The 26,495-nt window shown below is 43.8% G+C and overlaps 1 protein-coding gene across 3 annotated transcripts; it reads right to left on the bottom strand.

The window, feature by feature from the left end:
- Positions 1–1,218: 1,218 nt before the first annotated feature.
- Positions 1,219–26,452, bottom strand: XRCC6 (X-ray repair cross complementing 6). 3 transcript variants are annotated; one of them, XM_036298845.1, is made up of 13 exons: positions 26,300–26,452; positions 25,651–25,741; positions 21,484–21,596; positions 15,493–15,631; positions 14,988–15,242; positions 14,173–14,356; positions 8,463–8,649; positions 6,603–6,771; positions 5,559–5,720; positions 3,984–4,113; positions 3,678–3,778; positions 3,403–3,516; positions 1,219–1,619 (listed from the first exon to the last, which is right to left on the bottom strand). In XM_036298845.1, the coding sequence occupies exons 2-13, from the start codon at positions 25,724–25,726 to the stop codon at positions 1,423–1,425; spliced, it is 1,827 nt and encodes a 608-aa protein (XP_036154738.1). In that variant the 5' UTR covers positions 25,727–25,741; positions 26,300–26,452; the 3' UTR covers positions 1,219–1,422. The 3 variants fall into 3 exon arrangements, with proteins under 3 accessions (XP_036154738.1, XP_036154739.1, XP_036154740.1); XM_036298846.1 differs by lacking the exon at positions 21,484–21,596; XM_036298847.1 differs by lacking the exons at positions 25,651–25,741; positions 26,300–26,452 and adding an exon at positions 15,774–15,821.
- Positions 26,453–26,495: the final 43 nt, after the last annotated feature.

The following is a 26,495-nucleotide window of genomic DNA, read 5'->3' as shown; positions in this document are numbered from 1 at the left end:
AGGTTGAAAATTTTGCGTATACAGTTTATTTTATTTTGGAGAGAGAATCCAATGGCTTTCACCTGGTCTCAAGGGGCCCTGATGAACACTGGTCAGGAACTTCTATTTTAGAATAAGTTTCCTAAAACCAATTTCTTAAGAGGACCTATGATTAAGGAATATTTTTACATTTACGATGATGACCTTGTGAAAAAGATGATTCATTTGTAGTATTGTTAAGTACTAAACTACATTTCCATTACCTTAAGTCCCAAATGACGTTATAAAGCTCAGAGCAAAGAACCCAAACTGAAAATCTCTCAAGAGTAATCTGACCCTCCTACCCGCTCCTCATGAGGCGCACGCTAATCCTGAGAGGCCCTACAAACTCTGACCCTCAAGCCATCCTCAGAGGACACAAATTCTTGCAGATGTTTTTCTTCCTTCTCTCAAGCTAATTTTTCAAAAGCAATAGCAGAGAGAGCAGGAAAGAAACAGGGAGGATGGCGGAGGGGTGGGAGAGGGGAGGGAGAGGGTCCCCTCTTCCCCTCCTAATACTAGGACCTCCCCTCATCGTGAACTTGCTTTACTACAGCTCCCCTGAAAAGTAAGAACTGATTTCACTTACACTGGAACCCAAATTCTTGGGGCAACAGAAACTATCTTCATACATTTGAATGTCACATTAAAAGGAATGCAACATGGGAGGTGGGGGAGTGCTATTTACTCAGGAAGCAAATGGTAACAGTATTAGAAATGTTACATTCTTATTGCTTCTGAAATCTGGCCTTTAGGTCTTAACCCTTTGAGTGCCAACCAATATCCTAGGAACTATGCTAAAATTGCCAAGGCATTTTTGCTGATTTGACAGCAGTTTAGGAAAAAAATTATGAAATGCAAGTAAACGAAGTTACATATTCAATATCTTCCACAAAATCGTCATCTTCATAGCAAGAATTGACATATTTAGCAATATCATCATCACTAATAAAAGCAGACTTAGAACTGGACACTGCAGGAGGAGTGCGATAGCGCTCCCAGCACTCCCCGGCACGCTAGTGGTTAATAGGACACAATTAAAGGAAAAGAGGAGAGGACAGGATCTTGCTGGGGCTTGTCATTCCTGAAATCTGCTCATCTGTCCTTAATCATCACACTGTCCCTACCTTCACTGGTGTTCATTTTGTTCCCATTGTGATGATGTGAGAAAATTAAGCTAATAGCCAATAGCAAATGATCTTTGGATGCAAGACACATGTTTCTTTCACACTAAAAAACAGCATTTAGTACAAAATTAGGGCTCTATTCAGTCAGAATAAGGCACAACAAAGTGGGAGGACTACTTTGCCTCCTTAGCAACAGAAAGTCTCATAAATGTGAAGTTCTGGCTTTTGTCAGGCAGCCTGGCTCCAGGGCGGAAGGGTGGCGGCTGGAGGGTGTCACTCAGTCCTTCTGGAAGTGCTTGGCGAGCGCATCCAGCAGCTCCTGCTTCCTCATCCCGCCCCTCAGTCCATACACCCTGCAGGCTTCCTTCAGCACGGGCACAGTGAGCTTACCCAGCGTGCCCTTGCTGACATGGGCCTTCAGTTCCTCTTCCGATAACTCCATCTTGGGCCTTTTGCTTCCAGCACCTTCATCACCTGGGGGAAAAGGTCGGGAGGGAGTGATTGGAAATGCTACCAGTGGCATCCCAACTACACGCATAGGACCTCACATGATCTGGACTGCAGTCAGACATTTTCCATAAGCCATGATGCCCACTTAGAACACTCTGGGGAGATAGTGCCTTGATAAGGCAGCTTCATTTAAGCATAAAATCAAAACTATCAACCTAGGAGGGTGTTAAGAGTACTCTGAGTGCCATCAGTTTACCCAAAACTGGTCTCATCTAAATGAGCAGGTATTCATTCCCTCCCTCTCTCCTTCCAAAAGCATTTCCAAAGACCAAGTAAGTACCAAGGGACCATGTGCAGGCTGAGCGAGACAAACAAGTACAGCACCAGTGCATGCACAGGTGTGAAGAGCTCTGTTCCCACGGCACTAGAGGCGCTTCTGATGCAGAAAGGATAAAGCCCACTGCCGCACCGACCCTAAAAAGGCCAAGAAAACTACATTTCATCATAATTGGAGAATTGCAAATCAAAACTGGATAGAATTTCCCCTCTTACTTTTTGTGAAAATTAAAAATAGTATATAAAGTCCAGGATTGGTGAGAGTGTAGGGAAACACACCCATCCCCCTTCTTGGACAGGGTATAAGCTATCACTTTTCAGAGGCAAACTGGCAATTCTTATCAAAACTTGAAATGTTTACAACCTGAACCAGCAATTACAGTGCTTAGAATTTATCCTATAGATCTGTTCACACAAGTACATGATGGTGGTCCATGTTCACTGCAGCATATCCATCAATAAAGGGCTGGCTGAATAAACTAGCACATCTATCTAATGAAGCACTATATAGCCTTATTTTTTGTTTTTTATTTTTTACATATTTATTTCATATTTTTCCCCTACTGATTTTTTAAACTATATTTTTATTGATTTGGGAGAAGGTAGAGGGATAGAGAGATAGAAACATCGATGAGAGAGAATCGTTGACCAGCTGCTTCCTGCATGCCCTCTATTTTGTTCCCTGACCAAGAATCAAACCGTGCCCTACTAGTTTCACAGGTCGATGCTCAACCACTGAGCCATGCTGGTTGGGCTCCCTCACTGATTTTTTAGAGAGAGTGGAAAGGTGGGAATGGGGGAAGAGAGAGAGAAACATTGATGTGAGAGAGACATTAACTGGTTGCCTTCTGCAAGCACCCTGACTGGGGCTAGGGATCAAACCTGCAACCTAGGCTTTGCCCTTAACTGGGAATTGAACCCGAAACCCTTTGGTGTGTGGGCTGATGCTCTAACCACTTAGAAACACCTGCCACGGCTGTTGTCTTATTTTTTTAAATGAGGTAGAAAAGTAAATATGGATAAAAATAACTGTTGAGCCCTGACCGGTTTGGCTCAGTGCATAGAGCGTCGGCCTGCGGACTGAAGGGTCCCGGGTTCGATTCCCGTCAAAGGCATGTACCTTGGTTGCAGGCACATCCCCAGTGGGGAGTGTGCAGGAGGCAGCTGAATCGATGTTTCTCTCTCATCGATGTTTCTACCTCTCTATCCCTCTCTTTCTCCCTTCCTCTCTGTAAAAAATCAATAAAATATATTTGAAAAAAAAAAAAAAATAACTGTTGAACATATATAGCTGAGTGACACAATAAACTAGAAACAATGTGAATACTAGTCCCCTTATGCTGAAGCATGCCTTTGTACATGTAAACATGTAGGTTTGCACAGGAACTCCGGAAGGGTCATTATTCTCTGCGGTAGGACCATAGGACAACTTTTGGAAATAACCCACAGGATGTCCACGCCCAGCTCTCACCTTGTTTTCGCTTGGGAACTTTCCCCTCAGGGTTGTAATCTGGTGGGTAGACAAGCTCCTTAAACTCCTCCACGAGGGAACCCAGTCTTTCATCCATTGCTTCAACCTTCGGCACTAGAAAATCAAAACATAGGAAAAATGGCCTGGTGAGGGAGGGTTAGGGACAACGAGGTTAAGTCTCAAGAGGGCGCTAGGAAATGCATCCACATTACTGTCCAGAGCGAGATCGAGCAGAAAGCCCCCCGACAAGACGCCTCTCAGTGGCGCCTTCTTACACGTCAGATCTTCTGCTTGTTCGGGCTCCGTCAAATCCAAAGCCAAGGCCTCCAGGTTCCTGAAGTGCTGCTGCAGCACTGGGTTCTCAAAGCTGTCACTTCTGTTAAAATCATCGTAATGGAAACACAAGTAAATTTTAAAATAAAAATGTAAACATGTTAAAAATAATAAAATTAAATTAACCCAACTCAGTGCAGGTCCCAGGTCAGCTGAGAAAACATATCCTCAGGTGAGGATTAAAAAAAAGGGACTTTCAACCCAGGAGGCAGTTCCAGAAGCAAGCCAGTGATCGGCCCGCTACTCACCTGTATTTGAAGCGGAGCTTCTGAACAATAGCCTTCATCTTGTCGACCTGCTCTGGGTTTGCCACGACTTTTTCAGTAAAGGGCACCTTCCGTTTATCGTCAGCATAGGGTAAGAAGACAAGATGGAAGCCTGAAGAAAAGAGATAAGATTTCTGAGACTTGACTTAACAAAAGGTTTCAGTGACTGAGTTGTCATTTGTCCCTCAGCTCCAAATTCACCCGTCTTTTTAAAGAGAGAGAAACACATTATACCTAGTGAAATATTTTGCTTTAAAGCTTACCTTATCTGATCCTAATGTAACTACCTCAACATATTTTTGTTGGCAGCATTTTTTTGGTATATTCTTTTGTTCTTCCCTTTTTTATATTTGAGGTTTATTTCTTGTAAGTAGCATGTTTTTTAAAATATATATAATCTGACAATATTTGTTGGATTTTAATTGGAATAATTAAAACATTTCACTTTCAAAAAATAAATAAATAAAGAGAAACATCGATTTGTTATCCCATCCATCAGCTGATTCCTGTAGGTGCCCTGACCAGGGACTGAACCCATAACCTTGGTGCATCAAGAGGACGCTCTAATCAAGTGAGCTACGTGGCCAGGGCCAAATTCACCCTGAGGCTGCGACCCTGCCAGCCCCATTTTTCCTTTACCAGCTAATTTCTGATAGCATCTGCCTAACACACTCCTCAAGAGGGCAACCCCAAGGCAGGAGTGCTCCTCCATATACTTCCTGTTCCTATCACTGCCAGGGCTCTTTACCTGGCGGCAGCAGCTGGTCCCACCTCCAACTTTTCGGATACACTAGAGCCAGCTGGACAGTGCCCGCTCCCTAAGGACTAAGTCCCAGCTCCATCAGGCCCCCTCTGAGCCCCCTCTTCATTTCCTCACCCTCCACCACATGCTGAAAGGGAAGAAGCGAGGGCAATCAGGCTGATCTTGTTCCACTCACTGGTTGGTTCTAGAAAGACTGAAAAATCTGGAGACTGGAGCCAAGCTGCTGCCCTGGGAAGTGCCCTTGCAGGCAATGCCAATAGTACTGGGCAAGAGGGAGGAGCAAGTCCCCTCGCTCTCCTCTGCCCTGTTATCTCCTTCTAACACCTACTCTCGACAGAGCCTCACCCAGAGCCAGCTGGAAAAGGAGAAACTGGGTTCCCTGGCCAGTGTGGCTCAGTGGTTGAGCATCGACCCATAAACCAAGAGGTCACAGTTTGATTCCTAGTTAGGGCACATGCCAGGTTGTGGGCTCGATATCCAGTAGGGACGTGCAAGAGACAGCCAATCGATGTTCCTTTCTCATCACTGATGTTCCTTTTTCTTTTTTTTTTCAGAGAGGAAGGGAGAGGAAGAGAAAGATTGAGACATCAATGATGGGAGAGAATCATTGGTCGGAGAGCTGCCTTGCTTGATAGTACGTGCTGTGCACTGTACAACCACATTTGGTTTCTGTGCTACTCATCAGACTCACCTGTGAAACCTTAAAAACACACACTTCCCAGTCCCACGAACCCCATGGGGGATTCCAAAGCCTGACAAGGTTCAGAAGCCCGGAAAATCTCTCTGCCACATACCTGGGGGAGTCACTTGGATTTTCTGGTCATCCAGCTCCTCTTCCTGTGGCATCAAGGCCACAAAATAAGGGGGGATGTTCTGGCGGGGGGTGTATCTGCACACTGCCACCACTTCCTTCTCCAGACACTTGGTGAGGAGAGCACTGAACAGGGTTGAGCTCCCTGCAAAACAAACATCCCTTTAGGGGTAATTTTTCTTCCACTTTCTTTAAAGGGTTTATGATACTTCAATAGGTAAGGGGTGATGGATCCAGAGCTGAGGGGAAAGGAATGAGAATGGATGCCTCAAATGTGAATTATTAATGTCAGTTCACTTTTACCTTCTTTAGGTTAACGACATAGCCCCAGTTATTGATGAAAACCAATCAGTCAAATCAGGGGGTTCATTAGCTATAGCACAGAATATAGGTCTAGAAGACAGTAAAATAAATCCAATGCCTGAGTTAATACCATCTTTAATTGCCAACGTTAGGGAAAAAGTTTGTTTTGTGGTTTGTTTTTCAAACTGTCTATCTGATGCCTCAAAGAAGGAAGTTTTTAAAATGCTAATTCCATACCCCTCCTGGATATTCATAATGCATATTGGCATATCATAGGTCCTAGAAAAGCTTCTTTTAGTTTAGTCCCACATTTCCAAAATTTATTTGCACATGAAACACTTTCAGAATACCTCAGTAAGCCCAGCTGATGTGGCTCAGTGGTTGAGCTTTGACCCAGGAACCAAGAGATTATCAGTTCAATTCCCGGTCAGGGCATATGCCCAGGTTGCGGGCTCGATCCCCAGTAGGGGGCACGCAGGAGGCAGCTAATCAATGATTCTCATCATTGATGTTTCTCTCTCTCTCTCCCTCTCCCTTCTTCTCTGAAATCAATAAAAACATATTTAAATATATACTGTGTATGTATATATACATATAAATGCATGTTTAATTACCCCAGTAATACACTCTATGCAGTTTCCAATCAGCACCTCTTTAGGAAATGCAGCTCTGCAAGTTGCTTTCTGTGCTACTCAGTCATTTACCTTTGGTCTGTGCCACTTACCATTAATCAGGGACTCCTCGGGGTACACAAACAGGGAGGGCCTCACGTAATGGTGCTTCTTCAGCATTAGCAAGGGCTTGAAACCAATGAGAACCAAACCTGGTTCATCAAACCGTTTTAGCTGTTCCGTCTCCTCTTTCTCTAGCACAATCTGACGGCTCCCATAGATCTAAAGGCGGGAAACAGGAAGGGCCACACAGGCAGGCTGTTGGAGATTCCAAATAGCTGCCACATGACGCTGGCGAGTCAAAGCCAGCTTTCTTCTACGGAGCAGGAGTATGGCTCACCGGGGGCATCACCCCCACCACCAGAAATTAACATTTACTGAGTGCCCAGCAGGTCCTTTGAGTTTGCCATCCTGTGTAATGTATCCTCTGTAATAATCCTTGGTGGGAGATGTTAAAACTGTTTTACAGATAAGGGGCCTGAGGCTCAATGGTTGGTAACTTGCTCCAGGTTATACAACTGAATTAAGCTTCAGCCAGCTCTGTCTGGGGCCAAAGACCACGCTCTTCAAGCTTCATTCTTTCCCTCGTTTTACATGTACTGGGCGCTCATCCCTGACACACAAAGGGTGTTGAACCACACACATTTATTGAGAGGACCTAAGTCAGGCAGTGGCTGGGTCTCAGGTAGTGGGAGGCAGATACACACTTCAATGTTTGTGTTGTGAACCTAGATACGTGATTAGTTACAGAAGTTACTCTGTTAGAGTCAAATTTGGGTTTTATGAAAAACAGAGCCCTGGAGGTTTTCTTTAGGGACATTGGGTCAGAAACTCAGGCCTGGCCAGCGTGGCTCAGTTCATTGCGCACTGTCTCATGCTCAGAAAGGCTGTGGGTTCGATTCCTGGGCAGGGCATATGGAAGGCAACTGATCAATGTTTGCCTCTCTCTATCTCTCTCTCTCTATCTCTCCTTCTCTCTAAGCATGTTCTCAGGTGAGGATTTAAAAGAAAGAAAGAAGGGCCCGACCAGCGTGGCTCAGTGGTTGAGTGTCGACCAAGGAACCAGGAGATCCCGGGTTTGATTTTCGGTCAGGGCATATGCCAGGGTTGTGGGGTCGATCCCCAGTAGGGGGCGTGCAGGAGGCAGCTGATTAATGATTCTCTCTCATCATTGATGTATCTCTCTCTCTCTCTCTCTCCCTTCCTCTCTGAAATCAATAAATATATTTATAAATAAAGATAAATAAATAAGGCCTATGTGTATCATTTCAAAACACAGGAGAAATGAGGGGGGGGGAATCTCTCCCTAAAAAAAATCAAAAATTTAAAAAGCACTTGACACGTAACACATTTTCCCTAACTCCCCATCTCCCTAGTTAACTATAAGCATTTTCTGCTATTATACCTGAACAAGGAATTAGACTGTAAGATACAGCCCATCCTGTGCTGAGTGATCAAGGGCTAGTTTTCTTGGGGGGAAAAAAAAAATAGTGTATTGAATTTTAGAGAGAAAGGGAGAGGGAAAGAGAGAGAAACATCAATGTGAGAGTGAAACATCGATCCGCTGCCTCCTGCACGCCCTCTACCGAGGATCAAACCTGAGACCTGGGCATGTGCCCTTGACCGGAATCCAGCGGACCACTTGTGGTGCATGGGATAGCACTCAGCCAACTGAGCCACACCAGCCAGGGCAAGAGCTAAAGTTTTCACTAATGTCTCTTTCAAACACTGGCTCTAACTTTCTAGCTCTCATGGTATCTCTGATCTAGATGCCACAGTTTCAAAGAGTAATGATGTTGTAACAACTTGGCTAGAAAGATGCGCACATGAAAGTTATCAGGTTAGGCTGATCACTGTCTCCCCTCCCTGTGAACTCCTCAATGAGACAAAATTCAGTCACTGGGCAGGCCTACCTGAGATCTCTTGGTGTCACTTGGCAGAAGCAAACTGCCTGTGTTTACATTGAATGTCCGAGTCTTGGTTTTCACTGGTTCATTTGTTTCCCGATAAAGCCTAATTGGAGGAGGTTTGTGAGCCTTCTGGACCATATTATAAATGCCAACAGTGAATGCTGTATCTTTGTTGAGCTTAAACTTCAACCTGGAGGACAGAAAAATAAAAAAGCATAAACTAAAACAGTGGTTCTCAACCTTCTGGCCCTTTAAATACAGTTCCTCATGTTGCAACCCAACCATAAAATTATTTTCATTGCTACTTCATAACTGTAATGTTGCTGTTATGAATCGTAATGTAAATATCTGATATGCAGGATGGTCTTAGGAGACCCCTGTAAAAGGGTCATTCGACGGCCAAAGGGGTCGCGACCCACAGGTTGAGAACCACTGGACTAAAAGATTATACTTTCCTATCTAAATTCCACAGTGGCACCCAAGACTTAAATTGTGTTACTCTCTCTTATATTCTAAATGAGCTCTTAGAATATAAATATAACTCATTTTAATAATACAATGGAGTTTGCTATAATACTATCTCAGGGTCTATGCCACAAAAATTAGTTTCAGAATATATTAACTATGTAAAATAATGATAAAGAATATACTGCCTAACCTATGTGGCTCAGTGGTTGTGTGTCGGCCCATGAGCCAAGAGGTCGCAGTTCGATTCCAGGTCAGGGCACATGCCTGGGTTGTGCCCTCAGTGGGAGGCATAGAGGAGGCAGCTGATTGATGATTCTCTCTCATCATTGATTTTCTATCTCTCCCTCCCTCTCTCTTCCTCTGAAATCGATTTTTTTAAAAATATATTTTATTGATTTTTTACAGAGAGGAAGGGAGAGAGATAGAGAGTTAGAAACATGGATGAGAGAGGAACATCGATCAGCTGCCTCCTGCACATCTCCTACTGGGGATATGCCCGCAACCCAGATACATGCCCTTGACCGGAATCGAACCTGGGACCTTTCAGTCCGCAGGCCGACGCTCTATCCACTAAGCCAAACCGGTTTCGGCTGAAATCGATTTTTAAAAAATAATTATTGAATAAGCTTATATTAAAAAAAGAATGTACTGTAATAAAAATGATTACTTTTACTGAGTTCAGTACTATTCCAATCCCTTTACAGCTATTCACTGTCATAATAACCCTACAAGTACTGTGTTGATTATCTGTTGTTTCTGCTTATCTAGTACCCCTTCCCCCCTTTTTAACAATGAAACCCCAGTTTTTCTTTGGGAACCACCCTTCCCCCACTGCAGATTTGGGGGATGTTAATCAAAGTGCTATGTCCTCCTCTGGTCAAGTGGTGGATACATCTGACCCAGACTCAAGCCATCGCACCTATTCTCTTGAGCGTCTGGGTCCTAAGCAGTGACCAAAGGCGGACATGGAGGGAGGGGTGCTTTCTGACAGTAGCACCTAGAAGGCACGGTCATTAGTTCTTGCTACCTAGACTCCTGGTGCCACTCGGGTTCCTACCCTCCCCACCCTGCTCAGAATATTGCTTATTATACGGACATTAATCAAGAGTCTGTTTCTATTGCTTGCCGCCCATAAGCCTTATTACAGTCCTTTTTACAGACGAAAGCACCGCGGCTCAGAGATGTTACCTAACTTGTTTAAGGGCAGACCAGTAATAAAACCCGGTGTTCAAACTCTGGTATGTCTGATTCAACACTCGTATACGTATCTATTATGACATATTGCTCCAGAATATTCATACCAACATCGTAAGAAGCAACAGGATCTCTAAAATGTATTCTATAGTAATGACAATGTGCAAAATATTTACTACATGATATTGTAAAAAAGGCACAACACAAAAATAACCCATGTCATGCATTCTTTTCAAGCACACGTGGAACATTCTCTAGGACAGACCATATGCTTGTCCACAAAACAAGTCTAAATAAATCCAAAAAGACTGAAATCATATCAAGTATGCTCTTTAACCAAACTGGAACTAAGTTAGAGATCTACCATAGAAAGAATTCTGGGAAAACCTCAAATGTTTGGAAATTAAACAATACCCTTCTAAATAATCCAGGAGGTCAAAGATAAATTCACAGGGAAATTTTAAAATTATTTTGAATTAAATGAAAGTGAAAATACAGCCCTAGCTGGTTTGGCTCAGTGGATAGAGCATTGGCCTGCGGACTGAAGGGTTCCAGGTTTGATTCCAGTCAAGGGCACACGCCTGGGTTATGGGCTCGATCCCCAGTTGGGGGTGTGCAAGAGGCAGCCAATCAATGATTCTCTCTCATCATTGATGTTTCTATCTCTCTCTCCCTCTCCCTTCCTCTCTGAAATCAATAAAAATATATTTTTTAAAAAAGTGAAAATACAACATATCAAAAGGTACAGGATGCAGCTAAAAAGTGTTCAAAGGAAATTTATGGCTTTAGAGATCTTTATCAAAAAGGAGGAGAGAATCAGATTAATAACCCAATCTTTACTGTAGTGGAATGTTCAGGAGTATTGATTTTAAAGAAGAGAACATATTTAAACAAGTTACAACTAGTTCAAAGGTATATTGGTTCACACGGTGGAAAGAACACTGGGTTGGGACAGAGTCCTAACTAGAAATGTTGGCTCCTGGAGCAAGCAGCTATTATGCATCCAGATCAATTTGGTAATGTATCGTGAGTACTAGTAACAGATGGCATTACTAACAACACCAACCACTTGGTGGCTTCCTATTTTAAATTATTCTGGCTGACTCAGTTAAACTCAGTTGTCTAACGGCTGCTGACAATAAATGTAACCAATTAAAAAACCTGCACCATCTTCAAAGTAATTTTTTAAAATTGCCGTGTCCTCTGAATTTTAGTATCCTGGGAAAGAGCATTGGCCAATGTGGTCCACTCAGACCTCAGGCTTCAAGTGATCTTGGTTCTATTTCTATCAAATCCATTACTCCCCGTACCCAGTCTTAAATTTTCACATTTATGTATTAAGGTACCTTTCGACCTTGAAAATATCATAACTCTGAGTTAAGATAAAGTTATAGCCCGACCTATGAACCAGGAGATCATGGTTCGATTCCCAATGTGGAGCATGCAGGAGGCAGCCAATCCATGATTCTCTCTCATCATTGATGTTCCTATCTCTCTCCCTCTCTCCCTTCCTCTCTGAAATCAATAAATATATATTTTTTAAAAGTTACAGTATAACATCATAGTTTACAACCTCATGGCTTATGTCATAACTTGTCAAGGAAAATATAGAAGCTCACAGTGCAAAACAAGTTGCTTGATATGTTTAACTTCATCTGAAATGTCTTAAGGTTAATAAGTGTTATTAATGGGTAGGTTTCAATCTATTTCAAAGGGTTGTCATTAAAGATTAAATAAGTTAATTAATATATTCACAAAGAATTTAAGACAATGCCTGGCACCCAATAAACATGCAATAAAGTAATTTTACTATTTGGTTATAGCAAGAACAAGTGTAATAATTTTCTAGGTCTTCAGCCTAAAGCATTATTAGTCCTCAAACAGCTCCAGTGTATTAGTCATACCAAGTATCCTATAATGACGCTACCACAAAGTAGTAAGAATAGCTAACATTTATAAATAATTACCATGTGCCAAGCACCGTGCCTAGGTTATTCCATTTAATCATCACAGCAATCCTATAAGGAGCTCTCAGTTTTGCTCCCATTTTACTGAGGCTCAGAGAAGTTACATGCCTTGCCTCGGGCCACACAGCAGAGGGGCCAGAACTAGAATCCAAGCAATCTCCCTTTAATTTATGCATCCTCACCAAAATGTGTAGTACCAGCATGTCAAGCTCAAAGGCTAACCTGAGCCAAATAAAGGAGGCAGAGAGCCTGCAGGCCACAAGTTTGACATGCTTGCTGTGGTAGGTTTCCAAATTGTGGTAACAACATGCCGTCATTTCAGAAAGGAGGAAGAGGTAACAGGGGCTTGAGGAAAGAGAAGCAGTTCCTAGGGGGAAAGGATAGCAATGACAACACGACGACTGCGGCAATGCGTGGGGTTGTGGTTCCTTACAATGCCATGCAGCCTCTAGTACAGCGGTTCTCAACCTGTGGGTCGCGACCCCTTTGGGGGTCGAACGATCCTTTCACAGGGGTCGCCTAAGACCATCGGAAAACACATATATAATTACATATTGTTTTTGTGATTAATCACTATGCTTTAATTATGTTAAATTTGTAACAATGAAAATACATCCTGCATATCAGGTATTTACATTACAATTCATAACAGTAGCAAAATTACAGTTATGAAGTAGCAATGAAAATAATTTTATGGTTGGGGGTCACCACAACATGAGGAACTGTATTAAAGGGTCATGGCATTAGGAAGTTTGAGAACCACTGCTCTAGTAGCATACCAGGAATTCCTTGAAAACTGCTCAGAAACCACCAATGGTCATATTCCTCTGTATTGAGGAAACTAGTCAAAAATGAAAGCCTGATGCTCTTAATGCCAAGGCGCCCTTAGGATTCCAATGCCAAAGTTCTCTAAAAAGAGATAATCTGCCCTAGCTGGTTTGGCTCAGTGGATAGAGCGTCAGCCTGTGGACTCAAGGGTCCCAGGTTCGATTCCAGTCAAGGGCATGTACCTTGGTTGTGGGCACATCCCCAGTAGGGAGTGTGCAGGAGGCAGCTGATTGATGTTTCTAACTCTCTATCCCTCTCCCTTCCTCTCTGTAAAAAATCAATAAAATATATTTTAAAAAAGAGAGAGATAATCTGCCCTGGCCAGTGCACTCAGTGGTTAGAGCATCGGCCTGGGCACCAAAGGGTTTTGGGTTCAGTTCCCAATCTGGAGGCACGCAGGAAGCAACCAGTTGATGTGTTTCTCTCACATCAATGCTTTTCTCTCTCTCTCTTTCCCTTTCACTCTCTACCCCCCCCTTCTTCCCTCCCTTCCACTCTCTCTAAGAAATCAACGGAAAAGATATCCTCGCGTGAGGATTAAAAAAACCAAAAAAAAAAAAAAAAGATGACAATCTAACTATCTGGTTCCTATTGGTCTCAAGTTTATAAGAAATCAGAATAACAGAATTTTAACAATGCTAACTAACATCTATTGAGTTTTTGCTCTATACCAGGTACTATTGTTATCCCCACTTTACAGAGAAGAAAGCAGGCGATAAACTAGTGAGCGCAACTGAGGATACTGTTAGGCCTCAACTGTTTACCCCAAGAAAGTGGGGGGCTGTGTTATTTTTTGTTAATTCTCACCTGATGATATTTTTTCCATTGACTTTTAGAGAGAGTGGAAGGGAGAGAGAGAGAGAAACATCCATGTGAGAGACATATCAATTGAACATGCAACCCAGGTATGTGCCTTTGAGTGAGAATCGAACCTAAGACTTCAGTACAGGGACTGACATTCTAACCACTGAGGCACGCCGGTCAGGGCACGGGCTGCATTATTTTGAAAAAATATACCAGCTCTTTCAAGGGAAGAAAAGCAAATAACTTATGCTATCCTAAAATCAAGCACGTTTTTTAGAGCAGCGGTCGCCAACCTTTTGGACCTCATGGACCACCGGTTGGCGACCACTGCTTTAGAAGAACACAGTGAGGCAGAGGCACCGCCCAGAGTTAAGTAGCCAGGGAGATCAAAGCTATGCATTACTGATGATGTTAGAGGACTCAGGGCCAGTTGGCGCAGGCTCAGTGCCCACCTGCTGAGTGGGCGCTTCCTGGTCTCCTTGGCTCGGACCTTCCTCAACAGGTCTTCTAGCTTGCTCGACTCCTTGAAGTGAACCCCCAGGTCCTCATCCTCTGCTGTGCTGATGACATCTCTGTAGAATAAGGATATGTCAAAGCCTCCACGTTTCTTCAGGTGCATCAAGTCAAGAAAGATACCTGGGGCAAGGACAGACACAAGTGAGGGGAAACAATTTTCAGCAAGACATTTTTGCAGTTAAGTTCAAATATGCTTTTTAAAGATCCCAAAGAGCCTGGCTGGTGTGGCTCAATGATTGAGCATTGACCTTTGAGCCAGAAGGTCACGGTTCAATTCCTGGTCAGGTTTGAGGGCTCAATTTCCAGTAAGGGGGCCTGAGGGAGGCAGCCAATCAAAGATTCTCTCTCATCATTGATGTTTCTATCTCTCCTTCTCCCTTCCTGTCTCTGAAATCAATAAAAAAATTAAAAATAATAAATAAATAAAAATCCCAAAGAACTAGGCTGATTAATAACATTTTGGGAATTAGAGAAAGTGGCTAAGGGAGCCAGCTGTACAATGACTTCGGACAACATATTCAAATAACTGCCATTCACAGTAGCATTAAAATCAAGAAAATCTTGCTCCAGTAGAGTCCTTTAGACTGCTAATGGCCTGCCCATTTTCACTGGGAATGTTACACAAGGGTCTCCTCCAGCTGCATGTTATTCTTTCATTTGACTCTGAATGGTGAAAAGCAAATGTTTGACATCAGCTATACAGAAGCAATAAAATTAAGTGCCAATTCAAAAGAACGGGGGAAATACCAACCTGTGTCACGGAGATCCCCAGCTTTGGTCCTGGCCCGGCTGGCTTTGGCACTGTCATTGCCATGGGGGTCATCTTCATTGGTGAACAGCATGATCCTCTTATGGCTCATCTTGAACTGGACATCGCTAAAGAGGTTGGCACAGACCCACAGCACTTCACTTAGTGAGTAGTCACATCCATAGCCGATCAGGTCTTGGAAATGTTTCTGTCCCTGCTGCCCCTTAAACTGCGCGAGCTCTAACACTCGTTTAGCACCTGATCAGAGACAGGGAGTCAAATGGGCAGAAAAGTCAGTGTCAGTGGACACCTTTACAAGACCAATGGAAGGGCCTAAGGTCCATTTGTCACCACGCTGTTTAACCCATACAGCAAAAGTCCACATCCTAAGAAGAGCCCCCTAGTGCAGGAAAGCATACTCTTAGTCAAGGTGTCATCTGCTGCCTTCTCCACATCTCTTTGTTCAGGGAAAACATGTAAGGGAAAAGTTAATCTTAGAAACACTGACCTGGATTATCCAGCTCCTGTAAGACATAAATATTTTTGAAATTCACTGAGTTTTTGTCCTTCTTGGTACCATAGAACACCACTGCCAAGAGATCTCGATCACTGCTTATGATTTTACTGGTGTACACACTCTGGATACACTGGAAAAATAAAAACAAAAATTCAATTAATGTTTAACTACTTAGCACTAAACTTAAACTCCATAAGTGCCTGGCACATATCGGTGCTTGATATATATTTGCTGAATGTAAACATGGCATTAGAATAAGGTATGACCTCTACCTTCAGGAAATTCATGAGTCAGCGAGAGTGATGGTCAGATATATTACACTATAACAAAAGCAGAGTGCAGTAAGTATATAATAGAAGTATAAGCAGTCCTTATCATAAGAAATCAGAAATTTAAAACATGCATATACTCAGGGAGGAAACTGCTATATGGGAAAAGCCCAGTAATGGAATCAGAAAACCTGGGTATTAGTCTCACTGATGTCACACACTAACTGGCTGGGTTTTGGTCAGGCCACTGACCTTTCCTCAAGTAGCTTGATACTAAGAAACAGAATTTACATTTATAAAATAATTATTTGTATAAAAGGTTTAAGCTAACAATAAGTATATGTGACCTGAAAAAAAGTCATAACTACTAACAGCATTTTCTATAATACAATTTGCTTAATTACACAATTAAAAACATCAGTATACCAGGAGAGGTCTAGCTACCTATTGAAACTAATGTCAGCACCTGGTCAATCGGTGTCTCTGAAGAGTTGGTCTGTCCTGGCAGCCTATTTAATTCTGGGGACACTGACAAAGTTAAGTTTCTGAATCTGCAAAGCTGGGGAATAAACCAGCATGGTGACTCCTCCATGTCCTGCCCGAGCTTCTCAGCAGCCTTCCTCCACAACAATTCTCTCGTTAAATGCAGAACTTACAGTGTTACTCATTGACAATAATCTGCAGGCAAGTAGTCATTTCTACAAACACTTCCATCTATTTTTTGAGCAGTCTATAAATACTTATAAAAATTTGGTGAGGCCTTCTTATAAAGAAATAAAAACACACACAAAAGAAAACTAACATCGAATTACAGAAAACGTTTTTTCATTGCTTCTTATCAAATACACGAGACTCTAGGTCAGAGGTCCTCAAACCTTTTAAACAGGGGGCCAGTTCACTGTCCCTCAGACCGTTGGAGGGCCGGACTATAGTTTAAAAAAAAACTATGAACAAATTCCTATGCACACTGCACATATCTTATTTTGAAGTAAAAAAACAAAACGGGAATAAATACAATATTTGTATTTGCATGTGGCCCGCAGGCCGTAGTTTGAGGACCCCTGCTCTAGAGGCCTGGTGCACAAATCCGTGCACGGGTGGGGTCCCTCAGCCTGGCAGATCAGGGTTGATCAGGGCTGGCTGGCTGGGAGAGGGACTGCAGGTTGGCTGTGGGAGCGCACTGACCACCAGGGGGCAGCTTCTGCGTTGAGCATCTTCCCCCTGGTGGTCAGTGCGTGTCATAGCAACTGGTCAGTCGTTCAGTCATTGGTCGCTTAGGCTTTTATGTATTGACTATGCTCATCTGTGAATGTCTCACGTATTCGCTACATAATACTACATTTTCTTCTGGGTTCTTTAGGCATCAAGGGTTCCTCGAACCCTTTGAAACTACATGTAGAACTGTGAGTGTGTGTTTCTGGGGAGAGGGACATAGTTCTCATCACATTGTAAAGAGTGGGCTGTGATCCCAAAAAGGTTAAAGCAGTGCTCCTCCAAGAGTGACCTCCAAACCAGCAACATCAGCACCACCTGGGAACTTGCTGGAAATGCCAATTCTTAGTCCCAGCTCTAGACCCACAGAATCTGGGGAAAAGCCCCGCAGTCCATGCTAACAAGCCCCTGCAGCTGACTCTGATGTAGGTTAAAGTTTGAAAACCGACTTCCAGGGGAGCAACTAAGATGGCGGCATAGGTAAACACCGGGAAATTATTGCCTCACACAACAATTGAAAATTACCGCAAAGGACTGAGCAAACATCATCCAGAACAACAGGAAGGCTGGCTGAGTGTAAATTCCACAACTAGAAGGAAAGAAAAGCACGCTGAGAGCCAGAGGCGCTACAGAGGTGAAGTGCAGAGGTATGGCGGCGCGCGCGAGGAAAGGGGGTGGCGCCTGAGGACGCGGCTGTCTTTTTGAATCACAAACTCCCCACGGCTCTGAACTCCAGTTCCGGGAAGTCTCTGGGGACCCAGGTCTCATACGGGGAGAAGCTGGTCTGTCCGGCAGCGAGCGAACTTGAGGGCGGCTTTCCCTCAGAGGTGCTTGCAGCCGTTACCGGAACACTGAGACGCGCGACTCCAGGCGGAGAATCGGCCATGGCCGCTTTCTCCGCCCTCTGACTCCCTGAGACCCCGCCCCACCCAGGCTGCGGCAGAGGCTTTTGCATGTGAATGTACCTAACTGCAGCCGAACCAGGCAGACCTGGAACTTCCAAGAGAAGGCCCAAGGCCCCGCAGCGGCTTGCATTGCTTCACAGCTGAGCCTCTTCGTGGCTCCTGCTGTGTGGCCTCAGGCAGAGGCTGAATTAGCACCTGCTTAGATCCAGGAGCCACTGTACCCAGTGGTCAGAGGGGGTCCATCCAGACTGCAACTCCTCAGATCCATAAGGGACGCACTCAGGGAGCAGACTCAGTGAGCACCAAAGCCCCACTGAAGCAAGTCTTGCCCCAGAAGGGTGTCTTCAGCACAGAAGTTCTCCCACTTTAGACACAGCTGATTCTCACAGCCAATTGGCCTGGAGGTCAATTCCTCCCAGTGATTCTACAACAACCAAGGCACCAAGAGTGCACCAAGAGTGTCCACCCCAGGTAACTGGGGAGGCTGAGCTACTGGGCCCTACAGGACACCTGGCGCACAGGGCCACTCTATCAACACAGGGAAGCTGCCAAAATGCGGAGACAAAGAAACAGGTCACAAATGGCAGAAATGGAGGAAAGCAAACGATTGGATATAGAGTTTAAGGCCACGGTTATAAGGTTTTTCAAGAATTTTATGGAAACCGCCGATAAATTTAATGAATCCCTCAATAAGTATAGGGAGACCATGGAGGACATGAAAAAGGACCAACTAGAAATTAAGCATACACTGACTGAAATAAAGAATAATTTACAGAGATCCAGCAGCAGAAAAGAGGATCCCAAGAATCAAGTCAAAGATTTGAAATACAAAGAAACAAAAAATACCCAACCGAAAAAGAAAAAAGAAAAGAGATTCCAAAAATATGAAGATAGTGTAAGGAACCTCTGGGACAACTTCAAGCGTACCAACATCAGAATTATAGGGGTACCAGAAGGAGAGAGAGGGCAAGATATTGAAAACCTTTTTGAAGAAATAATGACAGAAAACTTCCCCTACCTGGTGAAAGAAATGGACTTACAGGTCCAGGAAGCGCAGAGAACCCCAAACAAAAGGAATCCAAGGAGGACCACACCAAGACACATCATAATTAAAATGCCAAGAGCAAAAGATAAAGAGAGAATCTTAAAAGCAGCAAGAGAAAGACAGTCAGTTACCTACAAGGGAGTACCCATACGACTGTCAGCTGATTTCTCAACAGAAACCATGCAGGCCAGAAGAGACTGGCAAGAAATATTCAAAGTGATGAATAGCAAGAACCTGCAACCAAGATTACTTTATCCAGCAAAGCTATCATTCAGAATAGAAGGTCAGATAAAGAGCTTCACGGATAAGAAAAAGCTAAAGGAGTTCATCACCACCAAACCAGCATTATATGAAATGCTGAAAGGTATTCTTTAAGAAGAGGAAGAAGAAAAAGGAACTCTTACCATTTGCCACAGCATGGATGGAACTTGAGAGCGGATAAATACCACAGGATCTCACTCATTTGTGGAATATAATGAACAACATAAGCTGATGAACAAGGACTGATCCAGAGACGGAGAGGCATTGATTGGACTGTCGGGACTTGGAGGGAAGGTAGGGGAGGGTGGGGGTAAGGGGGAAAGATCAACCAAAGGACTTATATGCAAGCATATAGGCCTAACCAATGGACATGGACAACGGGGGGGGGGGGGGGGGGTGAGGGCATGAGCGGGGATGGGGGGGGTGGGGGTTAGAGGGTAACGTGGGGACAAGGACACATATGTAATATCTTAATCAATAAAAAATATATTTAAAAAAAAAAAAAGAAATTAAAAAAAAAAAAAGTTTGAAAACCACTGCTTTAAAGTTAAGGATTGATTTTTATTAATTCTGTTTTTAAATGCCAAGATATTCTGATCTGCCAAATGCAAGAGCTGCCTGTATACAAATTAGAACATGAGAAGCTCATTTGGTTCCAAACTCTAAAAATATGAGACCTAAGATATACAATAAATGTTTAGAAATTCTTTTCTATGAAGTGACCTTTTTAATTGAAGTGTAATTCATATAACAAAGTTAATCATTTTAAAGTGAGCAATTCAGTTGTATTTAGTAACTTTACAATGTTGTGTGCCCACCACCTCCATCTAGTTCCAAAATATTTTCACCACCTCCACAGCAAACGCCATATCCATTGCACCATCGCTTCCCATTCCTCCCCAGCCACCCCCACCCCGCCCCCAGGAACGACCAACCTGCATTCTCTATGGATTATCTAGTCTACATTTCATTTGTCTGGCTTCTTTCACTTACTATGTTTTCCATGTCCATTTACCTGGTGGCATATATCAGTTTTTTCATTTCTTTCTATGCCTGAGTAATACTACGATGTAGGTATAAGCATTCTTTTATCCACTTCAAAATGTTTTGGAATGAGACAGAAGTGGTGGTTACACAACATTGTGAATGACTAAATACCTTCGAACTGTACACTTTAGAAAGGTTAATTTTGTTCTGTGAACTACACCTCATTTTAGAAAACTAAACTAGCCCTGGCCAGGTGCTCAGCTGGTCGGAATGTCGTTCTATACACCAGAAAGGTTGCTGGTTCCATCCCCAGTCAGGGCACATGGGCTGGAGGCAGCCAATCAATGGTTCACTCTCACGCTCTCCCTTCCTCTCTCTCTAAAAATCAATACAAATATTTTTCTTAAGTTTAAAAAATATTTTTTAAAAAACAAACTAATTCTCACAACGTGATATGGAAGATACTATTATTCTCTCCATTTCACAGATGAGAAAACAGATACCAAAAGGTTGGGCAACTCTTTGAACATTAAACACCAGACAGTTTATTAAGTGGCAGAATCAGGATCTGAGTACCTGATTCTGTTGGGTATACACCTGGGAGAATTGCTGGGTCAGATTGTAATTCTATATTGAATTCTGAGGAACTGCCAAACTGTTTTGCACAGCAGCTGATCCATTTTACATTCCCACTATCAATGTATGAGGCTTCTAGTTTCTCCACATCCTTCTTATTTTCCTTTTTTTTTTTTTTTTTTGTAATTATATCCATCCTAGTGGGTGAGATATCTCATTGTGGTTTTGATCTGCATTTCTCTAATGACTAAAGACGTTCAGAATCTTCTGTGTTTGTTGGCTATTTGCATATCTTTAGAGGCATATTTATTCAAGTCCTATGCCCATTTTTTAACTGGGTTTTTTGTCTTTTTGTTGTAATAATCTTTTTCAACCACAGGTAACACCCAACTTCCAAATATCACTTACAAGAGGACTCATTTCCATACAATAATTGCTGGAATGTCCTCTCTTCCGCTCTGCTCCCATCTCTACAGAAGGAGCAGCCCATTTCTACTACCAGGACTAATGCCAAAGGTGGGAGCAATGTATTCCTAGTGTCCGGAGTTCAAACCCAGAATTAAATGGGCCTGTTCTCCAACACTGCCACACTTTTACACATAGCCATCCGGGGAGGCTAACCACCATTTATCATTCCCAAACAAAATTTTCACACAGAGCCCATATTTTTAAAAGCAGTGTTAATACTTTGGGGTTTTGTTTGTTTTAAATAAAAAGGTAGTCTTACCTGGATGCTCATGTCAAAAGGAGTCATTTCATCTTCACCTTCTGATTTAAACATGGCCCTAGAAGCATCAACCAAAAAAATCAAACTATCTCTTCCTGAATATGTGTATTCTCCTACAGGGGGGAAAAAAAAGGAAGGAAATGCTTGCCCTTGTGTTCATATTTATCATGTTTATTATTTAAATAGAACAAATAGAGAAAAGCCCATTAAGCAGAAGTATAGCCTGATGAATTATTATAAGACTAGAGGCCCAGTGCATGAATTCGCGCAGGGGTAGGGTCTGGCTGGCCCACCTCGATCAGGGCTATCGGTCCGGGCCAGCCTGTGGGGAGGGGCCATGGGCAGTTGGCGGGCTGGCCCTGCTCCCAATTGGGGTGCGGGGGAGGGGGGTAGTGATCAAGGGGGGGGGGGGCACGGGAGGTTGGCTGGCCAGCCCTGCCCCCTGGTCAAACTCCTGGTTGAACTCCACATCAAGGGGACAATTTGCATACTAGCCTTTTATTATATAGCATGAACACCCTTAAAATCACTACCCACAGTGAATCTTTTTTTTTTTTAATATATTTTATTGATTTTTTACAGAGAGGAAGGGAGAGAGATAGTTAGAAACATCGATGAGAGAGAAACATCGATCAGCTGCCTCCTGCACATCCCTAATGGGGATGTGCCCGCAGCCCAGGTACATGCCCTTGACCGGAATCGAACCTGGGACCTTTCAGTCCGCAAGACGACGCTCTATCCACTGAGCCAAACCGGTTTCGGCTCCACAGTGAATCTTACCAGTCACCCAGAAGCCCTCTCCATGTTCCCTCCCAATTACAATGCTGAGCCTCCCCTGATAGCACTGTCATTTAACCTAGTTATGAATAACGGGAAAGGAGCAAAGGGAAGGCCAAATATGGGCATGCGATTTGTGCAGCTTTGCCAGGAAGCTGCGGTTTAGATGCAGGACCAGTGAAGTCTGGATGAAACGGGTAAGGTGCTTGTCTGTCAGCCACACCTGGGAACAGGTCATTGGCCAGAGGAGGTGTGACCACTGCAAGCTCGGGAAGTTTTCAGATGTTTAATCTCCTCAACAAAGGAGCTTGCTCTTTTGTGCTCTTGCTTGCTGAAGTTGACTCCTGGCTTGCAGAGCTCTCACATTTCTACCTTCACCCAAAGGGTCACAGCCATGTGGACCCCACACACAATGGATTAATAGATTGCAACTAGCCTAATGCTAAACTGGACCCAGCTTCATACTGGAACAGAAATTTTGGATATATATTATTTTCTTAAGATAAATTTTTAAGAGGTAGAATTTCCTAGGTCAAGGTAGAATTTTGTTTAAGGCTCTTGACACATATGTCATATTGTTTTAATAAAAGATGGGTAATTAAATTTATTGTATTAAGTGGGCTTTGCTTCTACTTCTACTGAATCCCCAGCTATACAGCTTCTAGGACTGGAATCCAATGGAAATGGGACTTTATAAGCCCAAGGATGTAATTCCACAAAAACAAAGCTTTCTACCATATCTCATCCTCCCATAGGGGCCTCTGGAAATTCTTATATCAGTGGTACCCCAAGAACCCCACTCCCACTAGCAATGGAGAAAGACCATCCACACATTTATCTGGTAACATTCCCAAGAGCAGCCACTATCCTGACTTCACCTCCTTGTTTTTCTCCTTTTTTAAAAAAAAAATATTTTTATTGATTTCAGAGAGGAAGGGAGAGGGGGAGACAGAAACATCGATGAGAGAGAATCACTGATTGGCTGCCTTCTGTGTGCCCCACACTGGGGACTGAGCTCACACCCGGGCACGTGCCCTTGACCAGAATCAAACCCGGGACCCTTCAGTCCGCAGGCCGAAGCTCTGTCCACTGAGCCAAACCGGCTAGGGCACTCCTTATTTTTCTTCATAGTTTTCTCATCCACGCAAACACTCCTACACACTAGTGGGGTTTTTTTTAATGTTTTTGAAGCGCCGTAAGCTCTAGCTAACCCCCTCCATCGTTTGTCTCACAATGTATTTGTTGAAGAACCAGGATGTTGTGTCATGTGCAGTTATCCGCCTTCTGGATTTTGCTGACTGCATTCTTTTGGTGTTACACAGCCCTCCGTGTGTCCTACCACGGACCAGAGAGGCTCAGCACATGCCGGTTTTCTTTATTTTGGCATGGTTATATCAGGGTGATGTTGTGTTCTTCATATGTCTGATGGTCTCCTTTTTTAACGCTGCTGCTTAATACAATAAATTTCATTACCCATCTTTTATTAAAACAGTATGACCATATGTCAAGAGCCTTAAACAAAATTCCACCTTGACCCAGGAAATTCTACCTCTTAAAAATCTATCTTGCCGAAACCGGTTTGGCTCAGTGGATAGAGCGTCGGTCTGCGGACTGAAAGGTCCCCGGTTCGATTCCGGTCAAGGGCATGTACCTGGGTTGCGGGCACATCCCCAGTGGGGGGTGTGCAAGAGGCAGCTGATCGATGTTTCTCTCTCATCGATGTTTCTGACTCTCTATCTCTCTCCCTTCCTCTCTGTGAAAAATCAATAAAATATATTAAAAAAAAATTTATCTTAAGAAAATAATATATGAAAAAAACCTTATGCAAAATTTTCCCCAATGTTATTTATTAAAGTAAGAAGTGGAAAATAATTAAAATATCCAGCCCTGGCCAGTGTTCTCAGTGGTTAGAGCGTCAGCCTACACATCAGAAGGGTTGCAGGTTCAATTCCTAGTCAAAGGCATGTGCCCAGGTTGCAGGTTCAATCCCTAGTCCCGGTCAGGGCACATGCAGGAGGTAACCGATCGATGTGTCTCTCTTACATCTATGTTTGTTTCTCTCTCTCCCACCTTCCCTCCATTCCACTCTCTCTAAAAATCAATGGAAAAAATACCCTCAGGTGAGGATTAACAAAAAAATTAAAAAATAAATTTTAATGTATATGCACTATGATTACAACTATATAAAAACCCAGATACAAAGAAAAAACAGATATACATACGTATTTAGGAAATATGCAGAATGAAGGTATATGAAGGAAATATGCAAAATGCCAAAATGCTAGTAGTAGTTGTGTTAGGGTGATAGAGTATATAGATTATAATAAATATTCTCTTTTTTCAACATTTCCTGTTTCTCAATTTTAATAAAAACATTTTAAAGTTTTCAGACTTAAAACTAAATAGTATACAGATACATGTATCCCTTATTTCTCTTTCTTTGTCCTATGTGTTAGTGTGTTGGCTGAACATATACCCCCAAACCTGGAGGTTATGGTAAGGGAATGACAGCTGTAACTGCGTTGCTCATGTTTACTCTGGTTGCTGCAATTATTGTAGGAAGGCATTTTTGTATTGAGGTACTAGGATGAGTAAATCTATATTCCTGGGCCCTGGACGGGCGGCTCAGTAGGTTGGAGCATCCTCCCGTACACTGAAAGGCTTCAGGTTTGATTTCTGGTCAGGGCACATACCTCGGGTGTGGGTTCGATGCCTGATTGAGGTGCATATGGGAGGCAAATTGATCGATGTTTCTCTCTCTCTCTCTCTCTCTCTCCCTCTTCTTCTCTAAAATCAACAAAGACATAACCTAGCATGAAGATTAAAAAAACAACATGCCCTGACCGGTTTGGCTCAGTGGATAGAGCGTCAGCCTGCCAACTCAAGGGTCCCGGGTAAGATTCAGGTCAAGGGCATGTGCCTTGGTTGCAGGCACATCCCCAGTGGGGGGTATGCAGGAGGCAGCTGATCGATGTTTCTCTCTCATCGATGTTTCTAACTCTCTATTCCTCTCCCTTCCTCTCTGTAAAAAATCAATAAAATATATTAAAAAACAACAACAACAACAGAAAACTACTTTCCTGGAACAGAAAGAGGCTCACCTGAGCCATCTAAGGTAACAGAAGATGCCACTGCTCAGGGTCATTTACTGGAGCTCCACAGATGGCAACCTACCAGTGAGCGCCCAGCAAAAGCTCAAGCTAGAAATGCCCCACAGTCTAGAGCTGGCCGTGAATGAAAGAGCCTAGGGTAGCTCCGCAAAGTCCAAAGGGAGAAAGGTATCTGAGGTCCTCAGGAGAGGAGGGTGGGCCATTACACAGCAAAGGACACCCAGCAGACAGGCAGGGAGGGTCTTCCACACACACAGCGGTACAGGTGACAGTCACCTACCTGCTGCTTCCGGGCCCTCCTCCTGCTCTTCTTCTTCATCGCCCTCGTTTTTGTAAAAAGACTCCCACCCTGACATGTTGGTAACGGGTCACTAGATGAAAGAAAGTTAAGTTCAGTACAAGCAAATTTAAACCTAAAAATATCAATTCCTTTAAGATCTGTTCTAAGGGCCGGTGGTTACTCGTGAGGAATGTGGACGCTGGGTCCTGCTGCCTGGAGAGCTCTCGGTCCCCGAGACCCAGAGGTGAGTGGGCATCTTTCCAGCAGCCTCGCCTTCGTTATCCCTTAAGGCGGGGGCTCAGGGTGGCCACTCTGATGGATGTGAAAGTTCCGTTCCACCATGGGCACCGTCGGGACTTGAGGGATTCCCGCTCCAGGAGGCTCGGTCCTCTAGTGGACGCATTTGTCCTCATTCCGCCCCAAATCCCCCTCAAGTCCTCAGCCGGCCATGCCCAGTGGAGTCTCAAGTGCAGGCGGGCCTCCAAGGCCGCGAGCGTGCCACCTGCCCGGAAGGCAGGAGCGGGAACCAGAGGCTGCCTCTACACTCGGGCCGCACACCACAGGCCGACGCAGCCCTGCGGCCAGGCGAGGGGGACCCGGCCAACCCTGACCCGCCGGCAACACGCACACACGGACGCTTCCCGCCTACCTCGAGCGCAAGGAAGAGGTCGACTTGGGCTGAAGGTGGGGCGCCGGTACGCGCGGTCTCTCTTCCAATCAACGCCCTACGTCATCACGCACAGTGCGTACTTTTCCTGTCAAATGACACGCCCACTCCCACAAGCAGCTTTTCCTACAAGTCGCGAAGGAACACCACCCGGTCTGCGAAAGCCCCGCCCCCTCCA

The sequence above is a fragment of the Myotis myotis genome, unplaced genomic scaffold (assembly GCF_014108235.1).
Source record: "Myotis myotis isolate mMyoMyo1 unplaced genomic scaffold, mMyoMyo1.p scaffold_m19_p_3, whole genome shotgun sequence".
NCBI classification, from domain to species: domain Eukaryota; kingdom Metazoa; phylum Chordata; class Mammalia; order Chiroptera; family Vespertilionidae; genus Myotis; species Myotis myotis.
This window is presented reverse-complemented; position numbering and strand designations above follow the sequence as displayed.

What these genes read in the sequence shown, in the direction of transcription:
- XRCC6 (XM_036298845.1), bottom strand. Translation starts at nt 25,726, where the DNA reads ATGTCAGGGTGGGAGTCTTTTTACAAAAACGAGGGCGATGAAGAAGAA. An exon ending in CTTTTGACATGAGCATCCAG is followed by an intron (nt 15,632 to 21,483) that starts GTAAGACTACCT and finishes TTATTTTTCCAG; the next exon opens with TGTATCCAGAGTGTGTACAC. An exon ending in AGGAAGCGCCCACTCAGCAG is followed by an intron (nt 8,650 to 14,172) that starts GTGGGCACTGAG and finishes TCTGTCCTCCAG; the next exon opens with GTTGAAGTTTAAGCTCAACA.